The sequence below is a fragment of the Sebastes fasciatus genome, chromosome 9 (genome assembly GCF_043250625.1).
Source record: "Sebastes fasciatus isolate fSebFas1 chromosome 9, fSebFas1.pri, whole genome shotgun sequence".
Taxonomy (NCBI): domain Eukaryota; kingdom Metazoa; phylum Chordata; class Actinopteri; order Perciformes; family Sebastidae; genus Sebastes; species Sebastes fasciatus.
In genome coordinates this window covers 10,275,856-10,291,526 of record NC_133803.1, presented here as the reverse complement: position 1 = coordinate 10,291,526, position 15,671 = coordinate 10,275,856, and the positions used below count along the sequence as shown (strand labels likewise).

The window sequence follows — 15,671 nt, the reverse complement described above, 5'->3', positions numbered from 1 at the left end:
GACTGCAAGAAGTTACAAACAGTCCCTTTAAGTGAACGATAATGGTACGTGTCCACAGGCTCCATCATTTCCACTCTCCCCATTCATTGTCTGTATAAGCAGCCATGCAATGCATTCTGGTAGTGTGGCGTCACGATTTGAGAGACGGAGCGTCACGACTCCCGCTCCTCATTTGCATAAAGTTGAGGGCTAGTCTCCTTTATGCAAATCACGGGTGTCCGACGCGACTCGCCGCCTCTCGAAACTCCCGAAAATCTTTTAAAATAAACGTTGTCAATCGAAAATAAAGACAGATTCAGCGACTGCATGGCTTATTTCTCGCCTCAAATGTTTTCAGAAACATATTTCGGTGAATTATTTTCGTGAAATAAGAGAAGAAAGTTTCCAAACGAGCCTCCATACTGTTTCCGTTTGAAAGCTGGGAGCAGCAGCCCATGGCGGGAAAGTGTTCGTCCAATCAGGTGGGGACAGCCTTGTGTCTAGGACAGCCCATCAAGCGTCCGATGTTGGGAAGCGTCGCGTCCCCTCGCGATAAAAAACGCCCCTGTGGACACGTACCATAAGAGCCGGCTCCGTTCGAAGGCATTTTTTTCTTTTCTTTTTTGTTTAATTAATTAATTCCGCGCCACGGGCACTCCATGCACTGACTGTGACTGAATGTTGTGTTAATGACGATCGTGCGACCAATCAGGTGATGACAGACAAGGATCAAGCAGGGAGGGGCGGGGGTGCGCGGCACGCTGACGGTCTACAGGTACAGAGCAGGAGGGAGAGGAGGAGAGAAAGAGAGAGAGGAGTGCGGTGCGCGAATGAGTGACAGTCGGAAACGAAGCAGCATGGAAAATTATGGTATTCAGGAAATGATACGGTTTAGTATAATTATATTGAATAATTTAAGTGATATATGTGCACACATACTAATCATAGGTCAAAACAGTGCTAAATTTGGTGGAATTATAAAAGGCAGAAGTGGTAAAATGAAGAACCGTTTGGGAGCCGAAAGAGCCGGCTCTTCTTGGTGAGCTGAGCCAAATGATCTGGTTCACTCAAAAGAGCCGGAATTCCCATCACTAGTAAAGAAGCTATCTGGCTCGTAAATAATACGTCACAACAGTTCCACAGTTCAGCAGAGCAGCATGTACTTCACACACACGGCAGATAATAGGCTTTTAAACTCTGATACTTACAGTCAGTGGAGTTTAATTTATATAATTTTTTATATCTAGCTGTATATCTGTCTTTGTGACACTAGCTGACATTTGCAGCACCCTCAGCAGTAATAATAGCTAGCCAGCCTTGTTTCAATGTCAGCATGGCTCTGTCAGCTACACACAGCAGGTCAGTCATATTTGTCAAACGCAAGATTCTGTATACTTTGAGGAAAACCTGTCTGTTTTTGTCAACTAATGACACTATTATAGCCGGCCAGAGTAAACCACCATCAAAAAAACAGTGGAAAAGTCACAAGAAACCTCCCAGGACTGCTCATCTGTCCTGGGAGGAGAGGCTGGCTGATGTGGTCACTCCTCTGTGGAGGATGAGTTATGATGAGCAACTTGAGCTCAAGCAAAAACATCAGGAAAAGATACTGTCTGAGCTCTCCAGGCATCTTTCAGGTAACTTGCAACCTGTCAGAAGCAAACCCAGCTTCCCTGTGATGCCTATTCTGCCATCCCCAGTTAGGGATGGCTACAGGAACAAGTCTACATTTTCTGTTAACAAAGGTGTGGATGAGAATCCAAAGACAGTTGGATTTTATGTAGGCACACACAGGAAGGGGAACATCGTCTGCGTCAACGGAGACCACCTGCTCAACATGCCGGAGAAGCACAAACTGGTAGCCAGATGTTATCAGGACTTCATCCGCCTCTCTTCCCTGGAGCCCTGCCTGCTGTTCCACACCGGGGGCCACTGGAGAGAGGTCACGGTGAGGACCAACGCAGAGGGACACACCATGGCTATTGTGTACTTCCACCCACAGACACTCACCCCAGAGGAGGTGGCAGTCCATAAGGATGACCTGGTGGAGTACTTCATGCGGGGGCCTGGATCAGTCTGTCAGCTGGACTCACTGTTTTTCCAGGAGAGCACCATGACTCGTTGCACTCATGAGGAATCCCCCTACCAGCTCCTGCATGGTCAGCCACACATATACGAGGAGGTAATATATACACCAGCAGGACAGAACTTCAGAGGATCTGTGATGGACTTCATATAGCATACAGAACATTGCAGCATTGTGACTTTATAATATTGTGTCCAACTGCAGCAGACAATGTTAAAGTATTGTTTGATAATAATTGCTTGTCCATTTTTGTCTTGATACAAATCCAGGTGCAAAATAGCTTTTTACACATGCCAATCTCACGTGTTTTTAAGATGGTGATACTTTTATTCTGTTGCTAATTTCATGTTTGCATTAAATCGCATTATCCTTGCGAAAGACACTGGGAGAAAATATTTCCCAAAATCAGCCAATTATCAGCAGAAAAATTAACACCGTACCAGAGCACTCCAGCAATTCAATATTAGACTTCTGTAAATTCGCAGGACTTGCCAGAGACAGATCTTCAAAACCAATGGTCAAAATTGATCCGGCACAGACCAGGATATCCTGAAATATATTAGCAACTATGGGTCGAGTTCCAGAAACACTGGATCCTACAGTTCCCATAATGCAAAGTGATCATCTTTCGTTAGACCCTCTTCACCTGGTAAATGGACTTTTATATAGCGCTTTTCTAGTCTTCCAACCACTCAAATCGCTTTACACTAGATGTCAGTATTCACCCATTCACACATACACTGATGTCAGAGGCTACTAAGGTGCCAACTTTGCCCATCAGGATCTAATCTAAATACTCGTTCACACACCGATGGCTATGCCTTCGGGAGCAATTTTTTGGGTTAAGTGTCTTGCTCAAGGACACATCGACATGTGACCTGGAGTAGCCGGGGATCAAACCACCAACCTTCCGATTGGTGGACAACCTGCTCTACCCTCTGAGCCACAGCTGCCCCCAGTACATGCCTATGTCTTTCAAACTCCACATGCTGTTTGTAATGCAGGCTTTCTGGTCCAGATTATTACTCTCTAAACTCAAGCCAAGATTACTCATAAAATGTACACAACTAATATACTATTATTCAACTATAATATAACACAGCCTGTGTTCAACAAGACATCTGCATGTAAATTTGGCGGTGTCCCCATAAGTAGCTACTGAATTTGGGATGATAATAGACATGTATGAATACATTATGTTTTTTAATTGCTGTTTTGTCATTCACAGGTGCTGGGCTTCAAATTCCGCATCTCTGCCGATGCCTTTTTCCAGGTGAACCAGGCAGCTGCTGAGGTGCTGTACAGCACAGTGAGACATCTGTGCGTCCCAAACTGTGAGGAAGGTGGAGAGAGAACAAAAGTCGGTGGTACTCTCCTAGATGTGTGCTGTGGGACAGGTGCCATCGGCATTACCGTCTCTCCCAGAGTGGACAGAATCATCGGTATAGAGCTTATAGAGCAGGCAGTGGAAGATGCCAGACACAACGCAGCTCTCAATAACGTACTGAACTGTGAGTTTATCCCTGGCAAGGCAGAGGTGGCGCTTCCTGGCCTAATGTCTCAGTTGAGCTCCGCGGGTGGAGGCTTTGTAGCAGCTGTGGTAAACCCTGCTCGAGCCGGCCTGCACCACAAAGTGGTCCGAGCTTTACGGAACCAACCTGCCATCCGCAGGTTGGTCTATGTCTCCTGTAAACCAGACGGGGAGGCTATGAGAAACTTCAGGGAGCTGTGTTGTGCACCTGACCCGCAGAGGAAACTCACAGGAGAGGCGTTTTCTCCAACTCTGGCTGTGCCTGTGGACATGTTCCCACATACTCCTCATTGTGAAGTGGTGCTACTTTTTGAGAGGTAGCAAGTGCTTTTTGTGCAGAGGTGGGCTTCAACCCTTCAATAACTCTGGTTGCTTTAGAAAGCTAGTGGGGCGACATCACAATGGATATTTACAAAATGGAGAGGATAACAGCATATGTTAACCATAAACTGGAATTATTTGTGTCACGCTGGGACAACTGGGTCACCTATGTAACACCCCACAGGCCAGATTTTATTTTTACAAATCTATGATTGTATGATAATGAAAAGATCGCTCCATATTTGTTCATACTGTTGTTTTCAATGTTTGTTTTTATGTGTATAAAATCTTAAAATACAGCACTTTAAAAAAAAAAAAAAAAAAGCTAATGGGGCATTGAATAATTATGTACTGTGTGCTAAATGATAATGGATTATCACACACATGGTTCACCCACGCAGGTGTTTTTCACGTATTTTCTGGATTAGACCTCCTTTTAGTACTTTGTTTTAGGGCTTCAACAAATGGTTATTTTTTTTTATAATTGATTAATCTGTCAATTATTCTGTGATTCATCTTTTGGTGTATAAAATATCAAAAAACAGAGTTCAAGGTGATGCTTCCAAGTTGTTTGTTTTGCCCAACCAACAGTCCAAAACTCATACATTCAATTTACAATGATAGAGAATGAGTGGCAGATCCTCACATTTGAGAAGTTGGATCCAATTTTCTTTAGATTGATTAATGTGCAGATTTTGCTGTGCATTTAGACAACTTATACCTTAATTAATCGTGTTAGTTCATGGAGTTCGGTGACCTCACTTAATACCTTTAACATGTTGTTCTATTGCTCTGACAGATTGTGCTTTGCTACGGAAGATGGACAGGTGTTATTGAGTCAATGCATCTCTTACACAGTGTTTATCTATTATTATAAGCTTCACAAAGTTAACATTTGCTGCAGGGCTATCACATTGGATTTCATTATATTGTGTTAAATGTTCATATTATTGCGTCCACCTCTTGTCCTAGTGCTTCTCTTCGTCTGCCCTGCAGTAGCTGTATTTGTCCAGCAGGTAGTGCCATTACAACTTCTTCAGAGCCATCCTTTGAGGGAAGTTCCCATTCATTCCAAAGGTCAATAACATGAAAGTACAGTATGAGTGTACCAGACTTTCTTACTGAGGGGTTATCATCGTTTATGTGAGGTCATACATTGGGACAGGACAGCCTTGGGCTTTATCAGTTGAGTAATGGGATGATGATGCAGCAGAAAGACTGGAAACATGAACTTTTTTTAACCCCACAACACTGCCAGCACTGCCAGGGTCAGGGTGTCTGGGTATAAGATAAGATAAGATATTCCTTTATTAGTTCCGCAGTGGGGAAATTTGCAATATATCGATGAGCTCATTATTCTCATATTTTACTAATTTCTTCTTCTTCTGTTCTGGCTAATTTGATCAATTAACCAAAATCATGTGCTTGAGAAAAGCAAGTTAAAAAGTCTGTTACGTATTATAATCACATTTTAGCTGCAAAATTTCACACAACACTTCTCATTTTCAGTAAGACCTTTTCTGTCTTTTCTATATATCTTTGACTGTTGGTGTCAACATTTGAGAAAAAAATCTTTTTAATGTACTCTACTGGAATAAATGTACTATATATACCAAAAAGTTGGGATATTTTTGGTCCACAACCATGTCAGACTAGACTAGTTTTGAAATTGTTAACTGAAGCTTGCAAAACTGCAAAATTGCATTGGAAGTGCACAGTGTCTGTGCTTGTTTGGAGAGAAAAAGACACGCCACAGGGGCCAACAGGGCACAGTCATGTGAATGCAAATTTATTGTTGGCCAAATGTCAGACCGAGACATTGCTGCATGACATCATGGTGGCAGACTAGGTGACATCTCCCAATGTTTCATCAGATTAAAAGAGTCACATTAAGATCAAAGGGGTTGATTTGAAAGATTGGGCAATGGGCATCATATGATAAGACTTTCAGATGGTGAAAAAAAAAACAGTGGGTGGTAAAAACAAGCCAATAGGATACTCAGAGCATGTGGCATCAATTACATCATCGACCAATTGCTTTAAAAAGACCTCAGAGAATATGCAATAGGAGGACTTCAGTAACCAGGGATAGAGGCACCAAATAACACGCCTTTACCTTTTCATCTGTTACCTCCGTCTGCACATCCCCCTGCAGCTTCACAGTGAGCAGAGAGAGCAACACGGTGAGTAGACTCAACCCGAGCAGACATTTAAAGTCAAACCAATAGAGTTGAATGGACATTTTGAGCGGTATTTGAATAGTGGCGTCGCTGCTATTCTGACTGGGTGTTTCGGTTTAATGAGTGACCGTGTTAACTGGTGACGTTCAGCACAAATGTAGGCCGTGGTTGTCCTAGTTACTTACGTAAACGGTTGATAACAAGCACACAAGTATGTATTTAAAATTGACTAAAGTACAAATTGAAGGCTTTTATGAGGGTGTTCGTGTTTTCAACAGCTGCCGTCACTGTGAGCAACCACGAGGCACCAGTTAACACGGTCACTCCTTAAACCGAAACACCGGACAGATGTTCATTTAACGACTGTTTGCTGCTCTAACTTCTGTTTAACACATCAGCAACGGTATCTAACGCCACCACGTCTTGCGTTCATGTAAGAACTTTAATTTTGTTGTCGTTAAATTAAGAAAAAATGACGTGGCATTGTGCCCAGTTGTATAACTACTAAGCTAACTAACGGCTAAAACTAGCTAGCACTGCTGCTAGGTTACCAGTCCGACCGTTAGCTTACCAGTGCAACCGTTAGCCACCAGAAAAGTAACGTTGCTACCGGAAGTGGTTATATCTTCTAGTGCAGTATTGTGGTATTAACCTAAAGCTACACTTTTCTCCAAGTGGGTGCACACAGTGGCAGTGACATAACATGTTAATAAGTGGATGAGGAGTATTTAAACGTGTTTAAACGGGTTAAAACAGTAACATATGACACTAACAGGAGGGGCACACACAGCCGGTGAAAAGTGGTAACCAGGGAAACATGAGTTAAGTCGGTTGCGACATATCATCATAATCACAGCTGGGCTGTTTCTATGGGTTATATATGGCGGTGGGAAGTGGTATAACTTCTTGCATACTGGTTTATAAGAGCCAAGACAACAAGTAGAGCAGCAGAGGCATACTGAGAACCAACAGTGCCATTCAGATCATACTAGAAGAGGAAGGAGACACGGTTTCAGCCACTGCTCTGTGGGCGCTGCTGTAGAGTCAAACCGCAGACTGCTGCATGTACACTGCCAGCCGCCGTACCTTCCTCTCTCTCTCTCTCTCTCTCTCTCTCTCTCTCTCTCTCTCTCTCTCTCTCTCTCTCTCTCTCTCTCTCTCTCTCTCTCTCTCTCTCTGTGCTTCTGCATCCCGCCGTACGCATTTAACTGAGCAACATCTCTCTCTCTCTGTCTCCCTCTCTTTTCTTCCCTTTGCTGCGCACATCGCTGCTGCTGTTACAGAACAGCTAGAAAAATGACCGCCACGGAAACCAGGACTCTTCACAGATCGCAACAGATCGGAGGTGCCATGGCAGAAACCTCGACGGTGGAGGATGTTTTTGACGACACCTATAAAGAGAAAGAGGGTCCCAAACCACCGAGGATGCTAGTGTGGAGAAATATCATCCTGATGTCCGTCCTACACCTCGGTGCTCTCTATGGACTGGTCCTCCTTCCCTCTGTGTCCCTTCCAACTCTCGCATGGAGTGAGTATTATACTGTAGCAGCATTTTGTTGTGTTTTTCTCCTCCCTGTTGGGCCCTACAGTGACGCGACCAGAATGTGCTGATGTTGTGTGATCACTGCTAACTACAATACATACAGCCTGAGGGGGCCTATGGGAGTAATGGTGAATGAGTCACCCTGGCCTTGTCATTTTCATTTTTTACACATCCATCCACATCTGTTTCTTTAAGAGCACAAACCTGTGGCTGATTTGTTTGTGGCTTGATGGGGATGTGTCGCATGTCTCAAATTTAGAGGTATTTTTGAATCCCACTGATAATAGACAAACTGTTAGCTGAATAATTGTAATGTATGCAAGCATATATGTTGACTATTGAAGGCATGACTTGAATTCATGTGTGCTGTGGCTGATTTTGTTTGTGGCTTTGCTGGGATGTGTTGCATGTCTGAAATAAGAGGTATTTTTGAATCCCACTGATAATAGACAAACTAATAATTGTAATGTATGCAGCATATATGTTGACTATTGAAGGCATGACTCGAATTCCTGAACAGTCTCAACTTTGTTTCCACTCTGGCCGCTGCATAATTTTCCCCTCTCTTTGCAATGCTGAGCTGCATATTATTTCACCGGGGAAGACAAAGCACAATTCACCATTCCCATAGACATCCCATTGTGAGCTGTGTGGCACCAACAACAGAATGCTCTTTGCCAGTCAGAAGCCCCCGGGTCTCAAATCCTGGGTAGTCTTGTCTGGGCTTCACATAGAAACACATTCAGCAGTTTTAGAACAACAAACATGTGAGGGCAGACCTGCGTGCTACCACTGTCCCATCTCCCCCCACACATAGATGACTTTTCCTCTGAACAAAGAGGCCAGGGTGTGATGGAAAGAACATGGTGTCCCAGTGACACTGCTCTCATGGGTATAAAATTAATCTCAGTGTAAGTGGTGACAGTTTCCCCTAATATGTCTGTCCTTTCCACCTCTCTTCCTTCCAGGTGTGGTGTGCTACTTCATCAGTGCTCTCGGTGTGACTGCCGGTGCACACAGATTATGGAGCCACAGAACCTACAAGGCGTCTTTTCCCCTGCGAGTCTTCCTCGCTTTAGCCAACTCCATGGCCTTTCAGGTAAAACACGAACCAATGTCAATACAAAATATGTTACGCCTTTATTGATCCCCAGAGGGGACAGTTGGTTGCTGCAGCAGTACAAAATATTCCATACGTATTGCCATGTATTCCTTGGCAGCTGCTACTTCAACTTTAAGTCACTCAAAAATGTGTTTTGCTTATTGCCCTTTGCCTGTGATGTTTGAGCTTTACTGTGCAAAATGATGTGTGTGAGTTTGACTTTAAAAGACTGTTTCAAATTCTTCTGCTGAAGTGGGGAAAGTTTCCTTGTGGTCACCTTAAATCTAAGTTTAACACATGGATGTACAACTAGTTTGGAAGCCAATCGTGATTTTCAATATGCAACTTAAACTTTAAAGTGTGATGTGGAAACTTGAGAAGGAGTTGATATCATTTTGACATATTTTTTTTTTAACACTCATCAATCAGGCAATTGGAGGAAAAACAAATAAACACAAAGTATTATTAAAAAAATATTTATTATGGTTTTCAAATAATTGTGTATGAATTCAGTAAAGTTGTGTAATCTGAGTGATATGCATTTATTGTTTTGTTATCTCTGACCTTAATCTTCTGATCTGAAAACACCCGTGCATATCTATGCGTGCTTCACGTAATCCTCCCTGTCTCTGCCTGTCTCCGTGAGCAGAATGACGTATTCGAGTGGGCGAGGGACCACCGTGTCCACCACAAGTTCTCCGAGACGGACGCAGACCCCCACAACGCCACACGGGGGTTCTTCTTCGCCCACATCGGCTGGCTGATGGTTCGCAAACATCCCGACGTCATCGAAAAGGGCAAAAAACTGGAGCTGTCGGACCTGAAGGCAGATGAAGTGGTCATGTTTCAGAGACGGTGAGCAAACGTTACCCAGAGTTGTTTAGGGGTTTACTGCTGCTGTTCTTGTCAAATGTGTCTCTCTGAAAGGAGCTTAAAGATGCAGACTAAACTGATCCTAGTCAGCCAGAATGAGAGTCATCAAAGCTTCATTTGTATTCCACACCACTCTTGTTTCCTGTGCAGCTATTTTTCATTAGCAAAATATGTTGTTTGGGTGGAAAAGGAAATTCCACCTGGGTTATGACAGGACATTCCTGAACTCATCTGCAAAAATGAACACTGGCTACATTATTTTTCTGCAGCGTATCAGACAAAATACAAACCTGTCCGTACTTTTAATGTGGATACCCATTTTAAATATCTTTATTTTGCAACCAATTTGCTAGATTTCATAATAAAAATGTCAAAACTGACTATTAGTCTGAGACAGACCATGAACCTGCACCATCTGGTGTCAAAGGCACAACGCTAACACTCATTCATCACCTTGTACTTCACACCTTTGCTACCCAAAGGGATATATGAATGTCAAACTACTTCCTGCATTAGCACTGAATATATCGCTAAGGCAGAATAGATGCATATAAATGTGTTTTGCAGGGTTCGTTTTATGTCAGGTTATTAAGTAATTGTCCCTCTGGGCCAATCTCTACAGGATGTTTTAGTCTGGGTTATATTGACCACGATAACACTTGATATCCTTGATCTACTGATACGGGATGCTTTTTGGACCAGAGATCAAATCACTGCTTGCCCCCGTAGTATCCACTGCCAACATATCTACCCTGTTGGACTCAGTCCCAGATTTTCACTTCTGCTCTAAGGCAAAGGGGGTCAATCTTGATAATATGTTTTTAATTACCCTCATAACAAAGTACGGTTACATATGTGGCCTTTATTGCACCCTTTACCCTGACATGGGTGCAGATTCTAGCAATCAAATTGTCAAAATCAAACCCATGAGATGCAATATTTATTTTAACCTTGTAGTGTATTGTGGGATTATATAGTGTATTTTATCCCACAATATGCTAGGAGACAAAACATGTCTGTGTTACATCATTTAAAAATCAGTTTTATTTAATTTCTCCTCATATTGAATTATGACCAGGTGAGAAAAAAGGATCTATATGAGATTAAGTTTGTCCTTTTATTTCAGGCACTACAAGCTCTCTGTGCTGATGCTTTGCTTCTTCGTGCCCATGTTTGTGCCCTGGTACTTCTGGGGTGAATCCTTGAGCGTGGGCTACTTCGTCCCCGGACTCCTGAGATACGCTGTGGTGCTCAACGCCACCTGGCTGGTCAACAGCGCTGCGCACATATGGGGCAGCAGGCCTTATGACAAGACGATTAACCCGAGGGAAAACCCACTGGTTGCTTTCAGTGCCATAGGTAAGGAAACAGCCTGATCATTATTCACTATTATTGGTCCTACACATGACGTCACCCATTGGTTTGTGGAGTGCAGTTTTGAGGCCTTGAGTTCGGTATTTTGGCCATCGCCATTTCGTTTTTTTTGCAACCAGAAGTGACACGAGAGGGTGGAGCGAAGTGCAACCGAACGCTGAATAAGACAGCGTTTAGGCGACCAAAATGTTATAATCAAATTACATGAACTGAAAACATGCTGTCAAAGGGTTAAAGTTCTAAGATGGAAACATGGTCACTCTCAGACCGGACAACGCTGTGGTAGTGACCTAGGTAGCCACGCCCTAAAGCATTGCTTTAGGGTCTATTTGACTCTAAATGGGACCATAATTTACTAAATGAACATCATGCTGTATTGAAGAAGACTTGAAACTAGCGATTGAGACCATAAACTCATGTTTACAATGTTTACTGAGGTAATAAATCAAGTGAGAAGTTGGCTCATTTTCTCATCGACTTCTATACAATCAGACTTGCAACCAATGCAAGTTTAATTTTTAGTTTCCGCATTGGCTTCACTTCTCAGACCCGGAGGTTGCCCACTGGTCCTACAGTAATATGTTTCTACTGTATTGTGACTACATAGGCATTTTGTCTTATTTTGTTCCTTTACGTGCCTGAGGGATATTTAAATTTCATCACTAGTTAAAAGTTTCTCTTGTCAAAGCTGATCCAGTATGGCATCTGCAGTGGGACAGTTTGCTAATCCAGTAGCTGCTGATGTTTATTTTGTCCCGGCTGTGCCAGTTTTAACTTTGAACTTCAGAGGTGGTCGGCCCTCGAGCTGTGTATTTAGTCAGTTTTTTAGAGTTGGACAGTGCTGGGGTTGGTTTCAGTATCATTGTTTCCCACGAGTCAAGACTTTATTTGTGGTGACTGACACCGCGGGGGTGTGATGCTGAAAACAGCACCGAGCATTGTTGGCTACAAAACAGCATTAAACTCACAAGCTAACTAGTGATTGCAGAAAGAATGCACAATTCTGGCAGACTTATTGTTGCTTTTGACTGTATTTCTATGCAGTCTTACCACATTTTAGCTACCAAGTTTAAGAGCAAAATTACTTTTAGTTGTTGTACTGCTCCTAGCTGCATGCTGTCTACTAACTGTAAGAGCAAATGGAAAAAAATGTATCGGAAACAATTATGTTTTTTTTTCTTAAAGTCACACCTTTTGTGTCATTTTAATTAGTTTTTCCATGTTACGCGCTTGTTCCTGCTGAACCCAGAGCAGCTATAGTAAACACATTCTGAGTAAAAGGAGTAGTAAAGACTGTAGCCACATGCTCTGGAAGCACTTTACACTCAAGTTCACATTTGAAAGTTTCTGATGATCCTGGATTGTTTACTACTGGGCACCAGAGGTTTGAATGACATATCCCAATTTATCCAACAAGTACAGAGTTCAGCCTGTCACTTTACCAGCAACATTATGACCTGTGTGGGTGACATAATTTTAAGCTTGTTGATTAGATGTTTTCCAGTGCAATGCCCCGTGGGATTCGTAGGTGTCATATCTCCTAAGGCTGCAGGCACACCCGCGCTGTTACCGTGACAACCAAGTCATAATGACAGACTTATTTAGCAAGTCTGATAGCTTGGTATTTGGTAGCTTGTAAATTACATTACATGATAGTCAACCTTTTCAAATCCCAAAATAGGTCCCCAATTCTCTCCACTTGGCATCAAATCACATTATCAGTCACATGCTGCCAATAGCTGTTTGTCACGGTGCTACAGTACAATCCTGTGATGTGTTCAAATGAGTGTAAATGTACCATATGATTGTTGACTTGCAGCAAAACACTCAAGTCTTTCTTTTTGCTTTTCAGGGGAAGGCTTCCACAACTACCATCACACATTCCCCTTTGACTATGCCACAAGTGAGTTTGGCATCAAGCTCAACTTCACCACCGCCTTTATAGACACCATGTGCTTCCTGGGATTGGCCAAGGACCCCAAGAGGGTGTCTAGGGAAATTATCAACGCACGCAGGCAGCGAACGGGCGACAGCAGCAACAAAAGTGGCTGAGTCACGCTAGCTACAAACTCCGCGACTGATACCGACGTGTTGAACCGAGACAGAACGTAGCAGCAGGTATAGCAGAATTTCAGTGGTGGTGGTTGGGGGGGGATGATTACCATGCTTCTGATTTATAAGTTAAACCTCCTCCTGAGACTAATATTGGCTTTAGAGAGTTGTAGATCCTTTCCATAAATTGTGTGGGTCTATTTTTTAAGTTTTGAAGTTTTGAAGTGTCCTCACCGACTATTAGCCACAGCCAGCGACCTGGCTACATGTGCAAGCACAGCTTTTTCACCATAATATAATATATATAAAACGGGCACAAAGAGAATGAAAAAGGCCAATTGGGATTTTTTTTTTAAGTCTCTTTTTGGCAGCAGTAGGACAACCAGAAGAAGTCTGTGTGAGCGGTGTGTAAAAGCAGTAATGATTTTACTGTATATCTTATTTGTTGATGTGCTATTTATTAATAGTCTTTGGCACTTTGAAAGCTTTATTGAAACCCGTAACAGTGAGGTTTCTCTACAAGCAATATTGAGGGCCTTTCGCTCTAACTTCTGTCAGTACTGCTTTGTCTCATTCCAAAGGGAGTGGAGTTTCATCTTGATTGTTGTTTGTCTATTTTAAGCTAAGGTTTTCTTTATTTTCGTAGTCTTAGGCTACTAAACCATACGCTACCGTGTTCAAGGCGAACGCAAAGACAGTCAACACTCTTATTGAACTGTCCCCACTTATAACACCGGAATAACCCTGGGTGAATACAGTACAGATGTGTTATAGTTTGGGATGCTTCCTCACCCACTGTCTCCAACTGTATAAGAGGGGTTCTTAATGAGGATAAAGCTCTCTGGTGTGACGCAGTGAAGCCGCCTCAGATTCCTCCTCCGACTGAAACATGGAACCAGACTTCTCATTCTTAATCTGAAAAGAGATAATTATTTAAATTTATTTTTGCATTCTTTTGAAATGCACTCAAGAGATAACTTCTCCCTCAGATAAGGCCAATGAGGCATTTGTAGGAGGTGCATTTACCTTTTGTGCTGTGTGATATATATATTATTGAAACATGTGTCAGGACTCTTGGACCCAAATGCCTTATGATGGTTGCACACCTGATTTAAAAAAGAAAAAAAAAAAAAAATTAAAAAAATTTAAAAGTGCAAGTTATGGATATAAGTTGGGGCTTAAATTTTCTGATTAATAACAGTTGTTTAGTGTCTGTTTTTTTAAGGAACACTTCAAAAATTAGAATCCTTTATTTATAATAAAAAGAGGGACCATTCAACAAATCCTAAAAGAAAATGGGTTACACAAAACAAATACTCTATAACAAGTTTGGATCTTGTTATAATCATTTAATAATAATGTTGTAATATTTGTCACATTTCCTCTTATACAGAGCAACACTTTTTTACAGTGTTAACTTCTTGAAGTTTGAATGCCTTAAAAAAAATGGCACATTTTTTTTAAGTTTTTGCCCACTGTATATGTACCGTAAATAAACCAAATTTTCTACTTGTGACAAAATATGTTTTGCTGTTTTTTGTTGTAATCCTGTAATACTCCTTATTCTTGTACTGAATAAAAAAAAAATATGTCCGTACCATTTCTGTTACGTCCTTTATCAATAGATACTACAATAACAACAACCACTACTGATAATGTTAATTAATACATTTACTATATGAACAATACCATAAAGAACTATTTAAAAGTGCTTTGCTATGTGTGCCGTAAAGAAAAAAACAGACGTCACTGTCAAAAATGATAGAAATGTGGTGCTTAGTTATTGAATGGGAAATGTAGGATATCATAACTGAAATCTATGTTGACAAAATATGCACTGTGACGTACAATATTTTCATATTTGAAATGTCAGTCCATCAGTTTATATGTAAATTCATCACATGCAAAGTTACTTTCATTGAGTATTATTTCATACACATAGTGCAGTATAGTGACATATAGCCAATCAATCTGCACAACATATGACCCTCTCAAGGGGAAAACATACTATTTACACAAAGGGAGAAGAGGCAGAGAATATTGCAGGGCGTACATTATGTTATGTTCACAATATATGCATCCATTTTTGACATATGGATTGTCCATGTTATATTTTCATTATATCGTTACTCTGTACACACACAACATCTATTGCACGTCTGTACATCCTGGTAGGGGGATTCCCCCCCCCCCCCCCCCCCCCCCCCCCATTGCTCTTCCTGAGGTTTCTTACATTTGTTTCCCTGTTCAAAGGTTTTTTTCCTCATTCAATGACAGGGTCGCACTGTAAAGGACAGAGGGTGTCGGATCCTGTACAGATTGTAAAGCCCCCAGAGCCAAATTTGTAATTCTGGGCTATACAAATTGAATTGATTTGATCTCTGCTGAACCTTCTTAGTGACACTACTGATATTCTGCTCTGACTTGAGGGTGATGATTGAGCCCAGGAAGCAGATGTTTATGTATGTTTTCTATAACTGATGATCTTAACTTTTAAATTTAATAGCTACTAACATAAATATATAATTTATCTTAGAAAGAACCTGTGTTAAATGGCTGCTTTGTGAATATAAGATTAAATAGTAGCAGGTTGTACAGACATGTGTATGTTTTGCAGATTGATTGGCTAC

The 15,671-nt window shown here is 41.8% G+C and overlaps 2 protein-coding genes across 2 annotated transcripts; both read left to right on the top strand.

Annotated features, from left to right (window-relative positions):
* Nucleotides 1-1,109: 1,109 nt before the first annotated feature.
* Nucleotides 1,110-5,025, top strand: trmt2b (tRNA methyltransferase 2 homolog B). The gene is made up of 2 exons (XM_074646005.1): nt 1,110-2,161; nt 3,294-5,025. The coding sequence occupies exons 1-2, from the start codon at nt 1,313-1,315 to the stop codon at nt 3,915-3,917; spliced, it is 1,473 nt and encodes a 490-aa protein (XP_074502106.1). The 5' UTR covers nt 1,110-1,312; the 3' UTR covers nt 3,918-5,025.
* A 925-nt stretch (nt 5,026-5,950) lies between these two features.
* On the top strand, nt 5,951-14,638 carry LOC141773865 (acyl-CoA desaturase-like). The gene is made up of 6 exons (XM_074646008.1): nt 5,951-6,100; nt 7,381-7,625; nt 8,609-8,739; nt 9,392-9,597; nt 10,742-10,974; nt 12,842-14,638. Exons 2-6 carry the CDS (start codon nt 7,394-7,396, stop codon nt 13,039-13,041), a joined length of 1,002 nt encoding a protein of 333 aa, XP_074502109.1. The 5' UTR covers nt 5,951-6,100; nt 7,381-7,393; the 3' UTR covers nt 13,042-14,638.
* The last annotated feature ends 1,033 nt before the right edge of the window (nt 14,639-15,671 follow it).